The 17,685-nt window shown below is 34.3% G+C and overlaps 1 protein-coding gene and 2 long non-coding RNA genes across 10 annotated transcripts; 2 read left to right on the forward strand and 1 right to left on the reverse strand.

The window, feature by feature from the left end:
- The first annotated feature begins 2,348 nt into the window (after nt 1–2,348).
- LOC145013141 (uncharacterized) lies at nt 2,349–3,760 on the forward strand. Its single transcript, XR_013664853.1, has 2 exons — nt 2,349–2,594; nt 3,537–3,760. It is a non-coding gene; the product is annotated as an uncharacterized LOC145013141 (long non-coding RNA).
- Nucleotides 3,761–4,214: 454 nt separating this feature from the next.
- On the reverse strand, nt 4,215–8,342 carry LOC145013234 (uncharacterized). Of its 8 annotated transcripts, none has more exons than XR_013664885.1 (12): nt 7,894–8,342; nt 7,222–7,296; nt 6,835–7,008; nt 6,727–6,758; nt 6,527–6,640; nt 6,322–6,409; nt 6,069–6,241; nt 5,811–5,965; nt 5,606–5,713; nt 5,380–5,514; nt 4,788–5,140; nt 4,215–4,698 (listed from the first exon to the last, which is right to left on the reverse strand). It is a non-coding gene; the product is annotated as an uncharacterized LOC145013234 (long non-coding RNA). The 8 variants fall into 8 exon arrangements; XR_013664886.1 differs by having other exon boundaries at nt 5,803–5,965; XR_013664887.1 differs by having other exon boundaries at nt 5,856–5,965; nt 7,894–8,341.
- A 711-nt stretch (nt 8,343–9,053) lies between these two features.
- On the forward strand, nt 9,054–11,958 carry LOC145012484 (putative late blight resistance protein homolog R1A-10). The gene is made up of 2 exons (XM_078971285.1): nt 9,054–10,679; nt 10,726–11,958. The coding sequence occupies exons 1-2, from the start codon at nt 9,147–9,149 to the stop codon at nt 11,821–11,823; spliced, it is 2,631 nt and encodes an 876-aa protein (XP_078827411.1). The 5' UTR covers nt 9,054–9,146; the 3' UTR covers nt 11,824–11,958.
- Nucleotides 11,959–17,685: the final 5,727 nt, after the last annotated feature.

Genomic DNA, 17,685 nt, shown 5'->3' on the forward strand with positions numbered 1-17,685 from the left:
AGTGTTGGCGGTGGTGGTGTCGGTTTGTGTATAGGTGTTCATTCGTCGTTATTGATTTGTGTTTGTGGTTTTTTTGTTTCTAAAAGTGAGTGTGTGCGGTGTTTTCATTTTTGAAATCGATTTCCGTGTGTGTGAATCACTGAATCTGAAATCAGTTTGTGTATGTTTGTGTGTTAAGTTTTTTGTTTCAGATCTACTTACCCTTCTCTATCTAATTGTTTGGGGAACTCAAAATAAACCTAGATTCCTACGGACAAACATAATCAAGAACTCATCCCATTAATGGATTAAGTTGTATGTGGGTTTCATTTAACTCACTCTAACGAGACATAGCCTCCCGAAAGTTCGAAACAATATGCGTATGTGTTGTGTTCTTAGGTACGAAGGATGTTACCAAGAGGGAAACATAATTTGAAATTGAAATCGATCCTAATGTGTTTAGTGGCATGCAGATGCAGGACCAAAGTTAACGAGGATCCAATATATATATATATATATATATATATATATATATATATATATATATATATATATATATATATATATATATATATATATATATATATATATATATATATATATATATATATATATACTAATAAAAGAATAGTTGTTTTGTCATGTGTCATTATATTAGACCTCTTAATAAATGTGTTGACACTTGTTAATCTATTAATTCTCTATTTTAAATTTATTAGACATCATCATTAATGTGATGTTATTTGTCAATATATTTATTCTCTATTTTAAATTTTAAATTTTAAATTTATATTATTGTTTTCATTAATTCACAAATAAAAAATGTCTAATATATATTAAAAATTAATTTTACATATTTATTTGAATCAACGATTATAATTTCATATATGTTTAAAATAATTGATTAATAATTTTGAGTTTTACTATAAAAGTTTAATTAATTTTATAATTGTGGTTCCTACGGATTATAAACTAGTATATATATATATATATATATATATATATATATATATATATATATATATATATATATATATATATATATATATATATATATATATATATATATATATATATAACACTTTGAAATTTTGAGATATTTTTAGTTTCTTTCGGCAAATCGATCATGATGTGTTCAGTGGATGTCATGGAGGGTTTTTTTTAATAAAAGAACTGTTTAAGAGTATTTTTATGGGTGGCAAGTGGAGTGCATGCACCTCAATTCTTACTAGTTGGCAAGGCTCCGTCACTACAAGTAGAGGTGGCAATCGTGTCGTGTCGAAACACTAAACGGGTTGAAAGTGCTTGACCCTAACCCGACCCATTTAATTAACGTGTCGTGTCGTGTCAACTCGTTTATTTTCGTGTCGAGTTCGTGTCGGGTTTCGGGTTAGGGCTATACCTTGAAGTATGTCGTGTCATGTGAGGTTAAAACATTGAGCATGTTGAAAGAGTAAGAGTTTGGTAGGCGGAAAGGTAAAACTAATAGTTTGGAGGCAGAATAGATGAAGTCATAGCAAGTTCACATGACAAAATTAAAAGATTGAAAGTTGGGGACGCGGATGACAAGGTCACTAGGATGTGAGAGTGGTGAAAGATACTTGGTAGTTTGGGAAAGAATGGAAAAACTAAAATGAAGTCTTTATCTAGACGGCTAAGTCATTTCAACATTACAAAACAATTCAATTCGAAAGTTTTCTTTTAGTTATGGTTTTGGTTTTGTATCTTTTTAGTTTATTTAAATAATTCAAAAAAACTTACATATAAATAAACGGGTCATTTCGTTGAAATTCTCAACTCTAACATTACCCATTTAGTTTCGTGTCGTGTCGTGTCAACCCGTTTATTTAAACGGGTTGAAATACCTTACTCAAACCCATTTATTTCGTGTCGGGTTCGTATCGGGTTTTGTGTCGCGTCAATTTTTGCCACCTCTAACTACAAGTGTTATAAAAACATATTCATTTTTCTTTTTGAGTTGTTGAATTACCTTCCTAACCTTGATGGACACGAAAATTTTCCAGCTTCATGCATGGTTATTTGCTCACCGTTTTTTGATGAACACAATTTCAATTTTTATTTTTGTAGGACATCCGGTTATGGTGATTGTGGAAAGGAAGTGGTGGGTGAAAATTTTAAATCTTATTACACTTTTTGAATATTAATTTAAATTGAAAAAAAAAATCAAATAAGGGTAAAATAGTAATTTAGGATTATGAAAGAAAATAAAACTATACGACTAACCACCGTTAAATAAAACCATAAGGACCAAAATAACCAAATACATAGGCCAATCCCATCATTTTGTCATTTTCTTATTCTATATAATTTGATTTTTTGATTGAACTTTATTTGTTTCGTCACACTTATACCTTTGAATCGATTCGATCCAAAAGGTTTGAATGCTTTGATGCCCATTTTACCCTTGAGGCCCTGACCTCTTTCCATTGACTATGACCTCTTCAAAGCAACCACCCTCATCATCAGCGCCTCCTCTCCGGTGTATCACCCTCACATCGACGCTTCCCCTCCAGCGACTGTGGGTGTGTACAAGAGAGAACTCCAAGAACTGAAGATGCCGCATAAGACGTTCATGGGTTCATTTTCCCAATTAGGTCTATAACAGTTCTAATTTTGATTGTGATAATTCGTATTTCAGGTTGCCGCTGCAAAAACAGTTGTGATAATTCGCATCTCTTGTGTCTAATTTGAACTCGCCTCTTTTTATCTGCCTCATTGATGATAATTTCATTTGCTTCACTTGTATTGTTGTGATTATTCAAAAGCAGTTACTTCTTTCATGTGCATTTTGGTTTAGAAATTTAGCAAATTAATACCAACATTGTTCCATTCCTACTACTTGTTATGAAGTTCAATGTTTCTATGAGAACTCTGAAGTTGACTCTTAACGTTCTTTTAACATCAAAACTCGAGGTTCATACAAAATTTAATACGCAATTTTGAAATTTATACCAAATATCAAAAGGATGAACAGTGGATAACTTGATTTGATTTATGGAAGACACCAGTGTCTTAGTCTCGTGAAAGACACCATTTTTGCTTTTAGTTTTTGCTGTTAATTGCCAGGTTCGTGGAAGACACCATTTCGATCACAATACAGTAAATTTAACCAGAAAAATAGAAAAATTGCAATTTTATGGCTCAATCTTAGCTTCATTTGTACTTCATGATATGTTCTTGATTTTGCTCAATCTTTGTGACTTGATGATTAATTATCTGGAGTATCTTCTACTAGGAAAAGGACTTTGAAACCCCTGGTGTTGAAGTTACCACGGGTTACTACTCAGTACACATGTAAATGCTAAAATCTTTCAGAACTTCATATATTTCTAAACAATCTTTGCTTGTTATAATGTCCCCTTGGTCAAGGTATTGCCAATGCTATTTGTCTACTACTTGCCAAAAAGCATCTAGCTGCCCGATACAATAAACCCCATGCCGAGATCGTCGACCACTACACATAAGATTTCAAATCTCTTTTCAGTTATTATAAAAATTCAATCTTTTTTACAAAAAATATATATTTTTTTATTCAGATATTATATTCTTGGAGATGGTTGCCAAATGGAAGGGATTGCAAATGAAGCATGTTCACAAGTTGATTGGTTGGGTTTGATTTGGAAGTTTGATCCTTGTTTGTGAATTTGCTATAGAAAGAGTAGATATTAACCTTGATTTGATTGCAATAACTTTGTATTCTCTTCCTTTTGAAGAAAAATGCTTATATATCATTAGGTTTTAGAACCTGTCAACGTTACAACTTGTTGGATAGAAATTTCACTACTAGAAACATAGGTTTTAGAGACGGATGAGTCTGTCTCTATTCCGTCGCTAAAGAGCGTTTGCGACAGATCGCGACAGATTCACTCTATAGCCAATTAGAGTGTGGCTAATGCCTTAGCGAGGGGTTTAGCGACGGATCGTTTTTTTTTTTGCGACGGCTATAGCAACGGAATGTCCATCGCAAATTGGTCACTTAATATGGTTATTTAGGACACTAGCAACAAAACGTAATACAATATTCCGTCGCAAATCCCTTGCAAAGCTCTATTTTTTTCGTCGCTAATCCCTCTCAAATTTAAGATGCAATTTTTTTTTTCATTCTGTAGCTAATCCCTCGCAAATTTAGGATGTGATTTTTTTTCTTTCCCTAGCTAATCACTCGCAAATATATAATATGATATTTTATTTTGGTTACTAATGTAAAGCAAAAGTGTCAAAAACATCAAATAATTATAAAATCTCAAACTAAACATTAACATTCAAATACCAAACACATCCAAAAATTATACCGTCCAAACATTAACAATAAAATACCAAAAGCATCTGTCAAAGTTTAACATTGATTAAGTTTTGATTTCAAAGTATAAGGTACCATAATTCTTAATTTCATCTCATATTTTGCATTTCCACATACATCTTCTCCATTTCTTGATATTTTGCATCCAAAAGAAGGATTGGAATGGAACTGGGTTCTGATTCGAGTTTAGACCCACAGAAATAGGACCACATGCTACTTACTTTGATGTCTTCCAGCTTTTTTCTAGATCAGGGATCTTTGTTGGAAGTAAATGCAGGACAAGAATGAAATTGAATTCCGATTCTGACCAAAAAGTAAAAGAGGAATGAAATATGGTGTTTGTCGATTGGTCTTCATATTTGATTTTTTGAACATTTGTGTTGAGTCTTACAGACCATCTACCACACAAAAATTAACAACACATTTAACATTTTTATAAAAAAAAGGATGCAATATTTTGAATTAGGAAGGAAATTACAAAACTAACCTTTGTGGTCTCTAGGTCATGCCATGTGCCCTTCTCTAATTGCATACAACCGCCTTTATCAGCAAAATTTTATACCACCGGGAACTCTGAAAGTTGATCCTCAGAAATAGGGAAAAAATGCACACATTATTTAAAGTTTATATCCATGACAGATTATTTTATAAAACTAAAAAAAAACACCTACCATCGATCATTTCAAGGAGTTGGAAATACATTAAACCTCATAAACAGTATAAGTGACAAATAACTCATTTTTATTCCACTTATCTTCTTTCATTTCAAAAGTCAGCTGTTGACTTAAGTAGGAAGAAGTGAAAGTGGTTGTCTTGAATCAGAATCTACACAATGATAGCCTGAAAAAAATTAAAAACAAGTGTTATAGATTTTATATATAAGTACATGTTGTTACTTTTAACAGGTTCCAATTCCAACACTTTGTTTTCTTCATCCTTAACTTTTGAAAGAGGGGAAAAGAACTGGATATAGAAAAAGAAGCAAAAGTTGGTAGAATGTTTATGAAAGAAATGGAATCTATCAAAGGAATTGGAATCTCCAATTCCAACTCCATCGGAATCCACAAATAACCATTTACCTGGTGCATTGAAATGAAAACAATAGAAATTCCTAGCATGGAATTTATAGTCAAAGTATGACCATACAAAGCAGCAGATGCAAAGCCTGTGAAGATTGTTGCAACAATTGATGAATATTTTTTTTTAAATTGTATCTGCATGACACAAACAAATAGTATTATTACTAAAAAATAAATAAGTTATATTTTGGGGTTTTGTACAAGAAATATAATTTACTTATTTTACCTGCATATTTGAAGAAAAATGAGGATAAAACTCCTTGCCCTGCATTGTTTATAATCAAAAGCATGGTAGCTTTTGAATGTCCATGCAAAATATCAAAGCTTTCAGGCCCTAAAAATTAAAAAAATAGGACATAAATTAATTGTTTTGCATTCTTTTGTTGTTCAAAAATAGGACATAAATTCTGGTTAGTAGATTACATCATTACATGTAAATAGAGTTATCGACTAGTCAACGCAACCATTTTTTTTACATGTAAATGGAGTTCTCTTTTAGGTCAAAGTATAGGAATTATTTGACAGTGTTCCACAAAAGCCTAAACTCGGACCATAAACTGATTCGGTATATGAAGTTCTCTCAAATCTACATATGCATAGCCCAATTCAGTATATGAAAAAATGAAAGTGAAATAAAATTTAAAAAAAAACATAAACTAGTGTAAAGAAGCAGAATGAAAGTGTCTTACAACTGATTGTTTATGTTGATTCACTGGAGAGATCACATATTCACATACCCTCCAAAGTTATAATTACCACCAATGTTTATGTAGATATAATAATCCATTATAACCTACATTTAACACAAGCTCTCATAAAGCCTTTTTGAATCACACTACCCTTCTGAAAATAGAAGTCTCATCTGCGAGAATAAAAGAATTGACACTTTAAAGTGATTAAAGAATTACAATTTAGAAAAAAAAAAGTAAACTTCCAACTTACCATAATCAGTTGCAATACTATGTGATGTTGCAGCATTAGTTAATTTCTTTGTTATTTCCAATATTTGGAGACTAATAGCAACACTAACCTAAAAAAATAAGTCTTTTTGAGGGATAGTTTCTATAATGTTTTAGAGAAACAAACAAGTGTTTTTAGTAAATCATCTAACAAAAATATTATTGTTGATAGTTATATTTCATTATACCTCCAACAATGACTAAACCATCTAACTTCAAGACCTTGCATGCAGCCATGACATAATTTACTTGATCTTTGGTTCTGATTTGGTCCTTTGTTCGTCCCAATGGATCATAACCACCTTCAAAGGGTTAAGATAGTCATATATGAAATTACTTGAAGAAACTAGAAAGAAAGAACAACAAAATTATATTTCTCATTAAGTACCTTGATTTTTGTAGGTTTTCTTCCCAAAGTTCCTAAACAAGAAATCAATACACCAGTCAATGAAATCTACAATTTTTCTAAGTACCACATGTATTTCAGAATACATACAAGTTTTTGCCTCAAAATAGGATGTAGAGATTCTCTCAATGCTTGTGTTGAAGCTCCAGTTCTAAAAGCTTGTGCTTGAGCCAAAGCTTCTCTTAAAGAACACGGTTGGCTAGAGGAGCTGACCTGGGAGTTCACTCTTTGCCACAAATATCCATTTTCAGATGCACCTTGTGGCTGCATTTCATGTGATGAATTTAGAAATACAATAAACATGTGTCATGATGACTAAATATGACCAGAAGGAAGAGATTATAACAAAATATACCCTAATTTCTTGATGAGATGCCTCAGATAGATACTGATTAATGGCAGGTGAAAGTGGAGACAATTAACATATATATAGCTTTATCTAAAAAGGTTGCTTAAAATACATAAACTATTTGATACCTTTCCTTGAATGCATTTCCTCCCATTGTCCACTACATGAATGTTTGAGTCCACAATTACACCTATAATTGGATCCTGAAACAAAGAACGGAACTTTTACTGGTCACATTAGGTATTATTCAAATAGTGAGATACTCAAATGATAATTGCTCTCTATGTACTATTAGATGTTAACTCTAAATACCACACAACATGAACCAAGATCTAACTCGATAGCTATATCCTTGACCTAAAAGTCAAACATGGATCCTACAAAGATAATTACAGATAATGATCCTAAACATTATGGAAATCATGATCGATGTCATTTTGAAATTGAGCCCTTTGTCAATGCATATACACCTAATACTAAATTTGTGTCAGTTTAAATCTAGAAAAGAATCCATCTGCTAATATATAGTCCATAATATTACGATCATCAGGAAGTAAAAATTAGAGTTAAGATGATAATCAATATGAAAATTCCCATTGACTAAAGATTTAAAAAATCATAAAAACTCATCCAGAGACCGAGGGTTTTAAACCGTAATAGCAAAAACAAGATATAAACAACGAGAAAACCCCAGGAAAACCAAAGCTATGAATTAAGGAAGGTAGAGCTTAGAAAGAGAGTCGTGATTTGAGCTAAAATTGAAATAGAGTTAAGAGTGCTACATGGAAATTGGAACTTACACACTACTAGAAAACAGAACTGGAAGCTGATGAAGACTCCTTTAGATTTGGTCTACTTTATAAGAGAGGATGAACCATCAGTTCAAACAACGTTGGCACGAAAATGACGAGTCAATGAGGTAGGCCAACGGACTGAAATGAAAGCCAATGAGAATATGATTTCTAAGGTTTTCCAATACTCTTCAAGCGATGCAGGGGGACAGTGATGGAGGTGATTTTCCGGCGGAGGAAGGATTTGAGTCGACAAATGTTAGATTAGGATTTTGGGAGGAAATCGTTTAGGGATTTGGGAAGAAATCAGAAGGAATGAAAATAAAATAAGGGAATGGGCAAAAAAACGGGGGATGAAAATAAAACGAGGGAAGGAAAAAAGAAGGAAAAGCGGGGAAAAAAATGGAGACGTCGATTTCTGCGAGCGATTGGCGAGGGCCAAGAAAAAAAGACATGCGATTTTTAGTAATCTCTCGTTCTTTCCATCGCTAAGAGCTTTTAATTTGCGACAAATTAGTGAGGGAATAGTTTTTTGTCTATAAATTCTTACAAATCCGTTGTTGGTCTCTCGGTAATGTCTCTCTAAAATTCTATAATTATTGTTGTTGAAATATTTGTGCATTCCCTCGCTGATCTCTCGCTAAGCCGTCATTGCATAGCTACAGACAAAATCCGTGGCTAAAGGTCATATTTCTAGTAGTGAAAGGTAAAATAGTCACTTTTATTTTTCAGCACAACAATTTAGAGGTCTAACCAAACAATATATTTTCATTTGTTATTCCTTCAGAACCTCTAAATCATTCGGGCTTATCATTCAGAGGTTGCCAAACAACCCTTTAGTTTATACTCTTTTAATATAAAAATTATGTATTTTTGTTATTTATATGTTTCTAGTAGTATCCAATATTAATATCAACCAAGAAGATATTAAAATTTGTTATAAGTCAGTAGATTCTCTTTATATTCTAAATTTATAAGTTTGTGTAATGTAATAAAGGTGTAAACTATTATTGGAAATGAAATGAAGGAAATATATATATATTAAAAAATGAAACCATGAAATTTTTTCAAATGAAAATTAGTATGTAGTTTCTGGATTGGTGGGACCATAATCCCGGCAGATAAGAGCCAACCAATTTTTTCAAAGAAAATTCAAAGGGTCCTAATAATCTACAAACCTTGCAAAACTCCTCTCACCTGTTTCGCTTAATTCAAAACTTCAATATAGACCACTACTGTTCTTCAAGAGAGGAAGAAACAAGATGGCATATGCACATGTCCAGATGTTCATGGAAAAGCTGAAGCAGCTGATATACTCCAATGATATTCCAGTGATCAAGGATAATCCATCAATTGTACATGAAAGGCCTCAATTCCAACTGCTTTATGAAGAGCTTGGCTCCATGATCCAAACCCTTTTCAACAACGAAGACCAAGATATACACAACTTTGAAAAAGTCAGAAAACTGAAGAAAAGATTCAAAGTTGCAGCTGAAGAGGCAGATGATATAGTTGATATTTTTGTATCTGCTGTCCACTTTAGAAATAATGGATATTTCCCTAGATCTGATGTCTTTCACCCCTCTCTCCACCTTGAGGTTGTTATGAGATCAATCGAGTCTATCAAGATAGAGTTCATGACCATTAACATCGATAACATGAAGATGGACTCTTCTCTGAAAACTAACACACTGAAAATGCAATCTGCTGGCACTTCCCACAATAGAAATTCAAGGGGTTCGAAGAAATTATTGGAAAAAGTCGTTGTGGGGTTTGATCGTGATGCTGAGATAATACGGGACAAAATTGCTGAAGATGGGAAGCAGTTGGATGTGGTGTCTATTGTTGGTATGGGTGGAATAGGTAAGACTACCCTTGCTAACAAAGTCTACACTGATCCTTTTGTTGTTTATCATTTTCATGTCCGTGGATGGGTCACTGTTTCACAGACATATGACAAGCGGGATCTGTTGATTCAAGTTCTGTCATCCATAGATGATCAATTAGAGCTTAAGAAAGCATCGTACTCTCAACTTCATGAAATGCTGCACAGGAGCCTATACTGTCAGAGATATTTGATTGTCATTGATGATATCTGGAGTAAAGAGGCATGGGATAAGTTGAAGTTGTTTTTCCCAGATCATAACACCGGAAGTCGAATTCTACTTACTAGTCGCCTCACTGAAGTTGCTGCACATGCAAAATCACTTGGACTCATTCATCATTTACAACATTTGACAGAAGAAGAAAGTTGGAAGTTGCTGTGTGAGAAGGTGTTCAAAGGAGATGAATGTCCCAAATGGTTGATTGAACCTGGTATGCAAATTGCAAAAATCTGTCACGGATTGCCTCTTTCTGTGGTTGTGATGGCAGGAGTTCTAGCAAAAGAACCAAGGCATAAAGATGTGTGGCTAAAAATCTCTTGCAGTGTCCATTCGTACATTGCTGGTGACGAGAAAGGGTGTCTTGAAACAATAGCATTAAGTTTCCACCATCTGCCTCTTCACTTGAGAGACTTCTTTCTCTATCTTGGTGGGTTTCCAGAAGACTACCTGATCTCCTCACCATGGTTGCTTTGGGTATGGATAGCTGAGGGATTTATACAAGAAGATGGAAGTCAAAGCTTGGTGGAAATTGCAAACGGTTACCTGATGGATCTAGTTGACAGAAATCTTCTAATTGTAGAACAATTGTTTGCTTGGTGTGATGTCAGTGTTTGTAAAGTCCATGATCTTGTGAGGCAGCTATGTGTGGAAAAAGGAAAAGAAGAAAGATTCTTCTTGAAAATTTGGCTGGCCACCATCTAAACATGATCTCTGTGAGGTAATTACCACACATAAGCAACGCCATGTGTTTACAAATCAAGATATCGACATTATGAGTTTGTCTTATCCGCCCGCCCCAAGTATTCGATCGCTTGTGTGCTTTCAAAGGGAAACAACCTTAACTCACAATATCTCAAAGTTTTTCCATTCCTTTGCACTTCTTAGGGTGTTAAGTCTAGAAAGATGTAAATTGATTGATTTTGCCCCCTGTTTAGCATTACTAATTCATTTAAGGTACCTTGAAATTTGGCTGTCATCGTTCCCAAGATCAATATGCAATTTATGGAACCTTCAAACCCTCCTTGTTAGAACAAGTTCTAGTTCTATAATTTTACCTAGTAACATATCAGATTTGGTGAATCTGAGGCATTTAGACAGTAATGCAGATCTTTATCTTCCTTCTATTGGAAAACCCATGAAACTACTGGAATTTATTTCGAATGTGGATTTGGGAGATGTGGTAGATAATTTTCAGAAATGTTTTCCTAGGATCAAGAATCTCACATCTACTCTTTACTCTGACGAGGAAAATGACTTTGAAGTACTCCATCACCTTCGAATCTTGACGTTAATTGGGTCAGGCTACAGCAGAAGGAGATCAGTTGAGCGAGAATTTCTGAGAGGTGAACCGAACTTGGGAAAGAATCACATTATAATTAGGTTCCCTGCAACACTGAAAGCACTTACACTTGTAGGGTGTGGTCTACCATGGAGCTACATGTCCATCATTCAAGCGTTACCTAATCTTGAGGCTCTTATAATAAAAGACAATGGCTTTGAGGGAACCCTTTGGGAAACAGGTGAGGAGCAGTTTCAGCGACTAAAATTCTTGAGCCTTAAAGAGTTAAATATTAAACAATGGGAAGCCTCAAGTATCAACTTTCCATGTCTTGAACAATTAGAGGTGCTGAAATGCGTTGATCTTGGAGAGATACCCCTTGAATTAGGGGACATCTCAACGCTTGAGTATATTGTAGTTGAGAATTGTGGTGCTTCTCTTCTGGAATCCCTTCAAAAAATACAACAGGAGCAAGATGATGCGGGAAACTATGAACTGAAGATCAGTGTTGATGGAAGTTATATGCCCCCCTGTGAACCCAATCATGATGATTAATACATTTTAGTTGGAGTCACAACTGACACCATGAATGTTTAGTACATAACTTGTTGGTCTGTTGCTACCTAGTACAGTGTATGTTGGTATTCTTTACCCAAAATATGGTATTGTTCAATTTGAGTTTTTCTCTTATCTGGTTGAATCTTTGTTTTTAGTCAAGTCTTTCTTAGTTGAGCTAGTAGTGAAAGAATAAGGCAACTTGGCATTATTTGTCTTGTATGAGAGAAAAAATCTACTCCGACAATCTGAATTAAACATCCCTTGGGAGCAAATGTTTCAGTTACTTCTGAGTTTATTACTGTTGACTGCATTCTTCCTTCCATCATATGGACCATGTATGACTTTTGGTCTTGTGTTGAGAAACTTGGTCTCAATGCAAGATAGTTTTTTTTTTCTTTCTAAATATTGAATGCAACTCTTTGATATGCAAAAACAAGATGCCACATAATGGAACTTCATTTCAACACTTATTAAATGACTTAAATTCTTGATTCAAAACATAAAGCAGACAACTCATGTACCAAAGGTCAGGTTTGTGCAATGCCAAATAGCCTCTTTTTACTCAGCACGGGTGTTTTTGGATCCATTCAATAGTGTTTCAGTTTATTCGATTTTTTTTAAATATATAAAACAAAATACACCTAAGTTGGTTTAATTAGTTTTGGATTATACCGTTCAGTTAGCCGATTAAATCATTTATAATAGGGGTGTGGAATAAACAAAAATACAGATAAGTTGCAACCCTAGTTTATCATTAAAAACACATGCACTCTAGAAAATTTGTAAACTAAAATTCGACTTCCGTTTTTACTACTTACTAATGTTTTAACATTTAAGAAATTGTGAAGTAACCCAAAAAGTGAATAGCCCCAACCAAATATAAATATTAATCTAATTGCTTATTCGGTGCATATGAAATACTAAAAAAATTACCTAAAACCGAAATGAATCACTCAAAAACTGAATAGCCCCAACCAAGTAACCCAAGCCTTATTTAGGTTACGAGAGTTTTCCGGTTTTGTTTTATTTATGACACCCCTATAAAACATGAGAATTAGTATTCATTTCTTCAAAATCATAACTGACCATTTGAATGTTTAGTATATGCATTATTTAAAAATGCTAAAATACAGCTTAGAGCACTCACAACATTTATTAAGAGGTTCATAAGCAACTACACAAGTATGAACCACAAATTGAGCTACAAGAGAAACTTGGGAGCATAGGGGGCGTTGAGGGGGAGGGGGGCGGGGGGCAAAGTGGGTAGCCGCACAAGGTCCAATTTTTTTATTATATATTTTATTTAAAAATAAAAACTTATAATAACGATAAGGGTCTATTTTTTCTGGCTCGTCCAGGGCCTTTAATGATTTTTGTTTTCTTAGGACCTAAAGTTTAGAAAACAAGAATGCAAAACAAAATAACCAAAATAACTCTTTAATTAATCGGAAACTAACTCAAAACCGATGTATCATAAACTCAATCATGAACATGTATATATAGCCTAACAAACCAATTTGTATTAGACTAGGAAACTTATGACCAACTTGTCATAAACTAAACTTTCCATAAACTAGAATTGCATGGTCTCCAAGTCCTCATCGACTTAGGATTCCAACAATTACTCCCGAATCTCTAAGTCCTTCTAGAGAATTCTTCAACCCAATCAACATCCTATTATCTCTTTTCACCACCCCGACCTCTTTAATGAAGCTTGTTCCGAAAGCACTTTTCCACTGAACAACAAGACAAGGTCACGACCACCTTTACCGTCTTCCGTCACCCGCAAAACGAAGCCGAATCAAAGTCACCCGCTTTGATGTCTTTCCGTCCGTTTATTCCGCGCTTCCGGTTAGTCGCTCTACCATAGAACAAGATCGATCAAGAAAAATTGAGGTTGTTGTTGAGATGCTTCAGCTTGCGCTAAAAAACAATCCACACCCCTTAAACCAAACCCGGTTCCCGTTGTGTCTATCTGCCCCGTAGCAAAGGGCTACACTTTCTTAAAACCGACTCTCAAACCGGCACCGTCTTCACCTCGCTCTGATACCAATTAAAGATTGGAATATGTAAACACGATTGTTTTAATCAAAATAACTCTTTGATTATATGAGAAACTCTCTCAAAACTCACGATATTACAATGTTTTCCAATAATCATAGCTCGGCCTAAATCAATGTATATATAACCCTAACTACCGACTTGTAATTAGATTACAATTAGGAAACTAGAAACCGACTTGTTTATGATTTCCTAAAAACTAGGTTGGTCTCCAAGTCCTACTCAACTTAGGATTCCAAAAATCACCCCTCGAATCTCTAAGTCCTTCTAGAGAATTCTTCAACCCGAACTGGTTTTAGAACACGGACTCGTCGCTGTCGTCACGTTCTGAAAAATCACCTTCTCGTAATTTTTGGAGTCGTTCCGGACATTCAGACGTAAAGTGACCTGCTTTGTCACAACGAAAACAAATCACCTTAGATCGGTCCTTTTCCCTAATTTTCCGATTTTTATCACAACAGCAATTACATTTTTTGTAATTATTGGAATTGGGTTGAGATAAATCAAAATTGTTATTGGGTTTTTTTGTCTTTGTGGGCTATTATTTGATTTGGGACCATTTGAACCACCCGATCCAACTGACCCAAATCCGGATCCATTGTTTTGACTATATCCTCCCGAGCCACCAGCCCCTTTCCATTTTCCTTTCGCTCCACCGTGAGACCTCGACGCACCTGCACCTCCTGACGACGACACTCCTCCATCTCCGATCGATTTCACAAATAGCATCCTCGATTGATCATTCTCATCGGCATCCTCTTCCTTTATTCCTTCTTTATATGCCTTCAATTGACCAACAACATCCTCGTATCCAACATGTTTCAGGTCAAGAACTTGTTCGAGGGAGGCTACAATATGGATGAACTTCTTCGGTAAGGATTTAAGAAATTTCTTAATCATCTTCGATTCTTCAATTGTTTCGCCAAGTGCTGCTGATTGAGACGCAATTCCGGACAACTTTCCAGCAAAGGTATCGATCGATTCTGATTCCATCATCTTCATTCTGTCGAAGTCAGAGCTTAGGGTTTGAAGGCGAGCCTCCTTCACTCGATCAGCCCCAACATGACGAGCCTTGATCGCATCCCAGAGGACTTTAGCTGATTCGACATCACCTAGTTGCATAATCAACGATTCTGGTATTGCTTGGTACAACAATCCGATTGCCAGGTAATTTTTTTCATCATTACCGTCTGTTCCTAGATCAATCGATGTCCAAGCTTTGTGAATTCTAAGCACTACTTTCATCCTCAGTTCCCAGACGGTGTAACTAGTAGAAGGAAGCATTGGACATACGACTGTGGTTGTCCCAACCTCCTTCACTCTCACCGGAGGAGCCCCTGCACCATCTTCTACGTCTGACATGATGATCTGGTAACAAACTCGATCTCACAGCCCTCGATTCCTTGGCTCTGATACCAATTAAAGTTTAGAAAACAAGAATGCAAAACAAAATAACCAAAATAACTCTTTGATTAATCGGAAACTAACTCAAAACCGATGTTTTTACAATCAGTTCTCATAATCATAAACTCGATCATGAACATGTATATATAGCCTAACAAACCAATTTGTACTAGACTATGAAACTTATGACCAACTTGTCATAAACTAAACTTTCCATAAACTAGAATTGCTTGGTCTCCAAGTCCTCATCGACTTAGGATTCCAACAGGACCGGCCCTTGGGAGTTCATCTCCGTTGGCTTGTCCACATTAATCTTATGGAACGGAATCTCCGATTACATAGTTCCATTGGGATCCGCAAAACCAATAAATCCTAATCATATAGTAACCATTCAAAAGTAATTTCATTTTCAACCCTCTTAAACTCAGCATCTTTCCATAATCTACATAAGATAAAACCATATTACACATTACCCAAATAGTCCTTAAAGTCTCAACTATTTGGTGTTAAAGAATTACATATATCAACTTACACAACACAAGACACAATAAAAGTGAGCAAATTCATTAATAACTATATAATCTCGGCATTCACCATTGAAAAGTCAAACTTTCTTCCCATTTTCCATTCGATTCATTCCTAAAAATCTTGTGCATAAAGTTATAGAATGGAGCATGCTTTTTGATCTCTTCCCTTCTTTTTCTTCTTTTGCTTTGGTGGCTAAAGAACCACTTTAATGGTCGCATCAAAACCTGTCTTCACGTTCTGCAATAACCATGTATGTGTGCAAAAAGACTTAAATACCCTTGCATTACATCCACATCATTGAAAATAGTTTCATGGGTGTCTCATAAAAAATGTAACTTCTTTCATCTTTAGATGTACCATAAAAGAATTGCAACTTTAATTTTGGTATTTACCTCACAAATATTATAAAAACTTTTATATTCCAAACTCTAGAGGTAAATTACAAAATTACCCTACTATTTTTAAGGATATTTATACCTTTGACTAATAGTCACACATTGGAATTTCATGGGAAAATATAATACTAAATGAGCATAAGTATGACATCAGCTGTTGTGTTTTTGAATTACACTTGATATAAGCAGGGGCACCAATTAGCTTCTTCAGCCCCTCTCCCTATCCAAATATAAATAATAATAATAATAATATCATTATTAAATTAATATTAAAAACTATTCGAGGTATATGAATAAAGAGGCCCTCTTTCTCAAACATTATTCATCACATCTCAAGGGTGATTTTCTCATTTAAGAGAAGTTAACTTTCAAAATAAATTGCATAACGGTTATGAAGTCAACTTAACACCCTAAGGACTATTAGATTTTATAACTATAGGAATTTAGCAGTTAACCTGTTACTATAATAATCATAGATAACATAATAATTCATTGGGTAATTCACAAATTGGTGAAAGTAATTTGAGCTATTATGTATTTTCCTTTATTATCCAAAACCATGAAACATAGAAAAATCATTTTTAAGATGGCCAAAAATAGTTAAGTGGCAAAATAAATAGAATGAAATACAAGTGCTTTTCTTTACTTTCCCATTTCATAACTTCAAATATAAAGTAAACAAGATTTAGGGTATGCAAACCATAAACAGTGCATTGTATGAAGATTAAGCCGATTTAAATGGGCTTATTAAGTGCAATGAGATTTGTTTTCTTAAACTATTATTCATCATCATGTGTAATACTAATACCTTCAAAACTATTTTTCCTTATTAATATGTGAAACTATAAAGCATGTAAGGGCCCACTTGGATGTTACTTCTTTCTTTTCGGCTTTTTGGCTTAATGACTTAATAGATGCAGTTTTAATTGGGCAAGCTATATATCAATGTTTCTTGAGTAACTTACACGAATGGTCCCTAATGTTTGGGATAATTTGCACGTTTGGTCCCTAACTTATTTTTTTAACTCGGAAGGTCCCTAATATTTGTTTTTGTTGCACGCTTGGTCCATGTCTTACCTAAAAAGACTATTTTACCCTTGATTTTTTTTAATTTATTTAAATAAACACACCCCCACCCCCAACCCCACCTCCACCTCCACCATACCTTACCTTACCTACCCCACCTTATTTAAATAATTTTAAAAAATCAACGGCACAATAGTCTTTTTAGGTAAGATAGGGGCCAAGCACGCAATAAAAACAAACAGTAGAGATCTTCCGAGTTAAAAAATAAGTTAGGGACCAAAAATGCAAATTACCCCAAACCATAGGGACCATTTGTGTAATTTACTCATGTTTCTTTTTTTCTTTTTTTACTTTACACAGAAAGTCATAAAAATGAGACTTTTCACATTAAGTCCTAAACTTTTTACAAATTTGCCCTTGTTTATATTTTTTTTCTTTACATTTA

The sequence above is a fragment of the Lactuca saligna genome, chromosome 8 (assembly GCF_052625555.1).
Source record: "Lactuca saligna cultivar CGN05327 chromosome 8, ASM5262555v1, whole genome shotgun sequence".
NCBI classification, from domain to species: domain Eukaryota; kingdom Viridiplantae; phylum Streptophyta; class Magnoliopsida; order Asterales; family Asteraceae; genus Lactuca; species Lactuca saligna.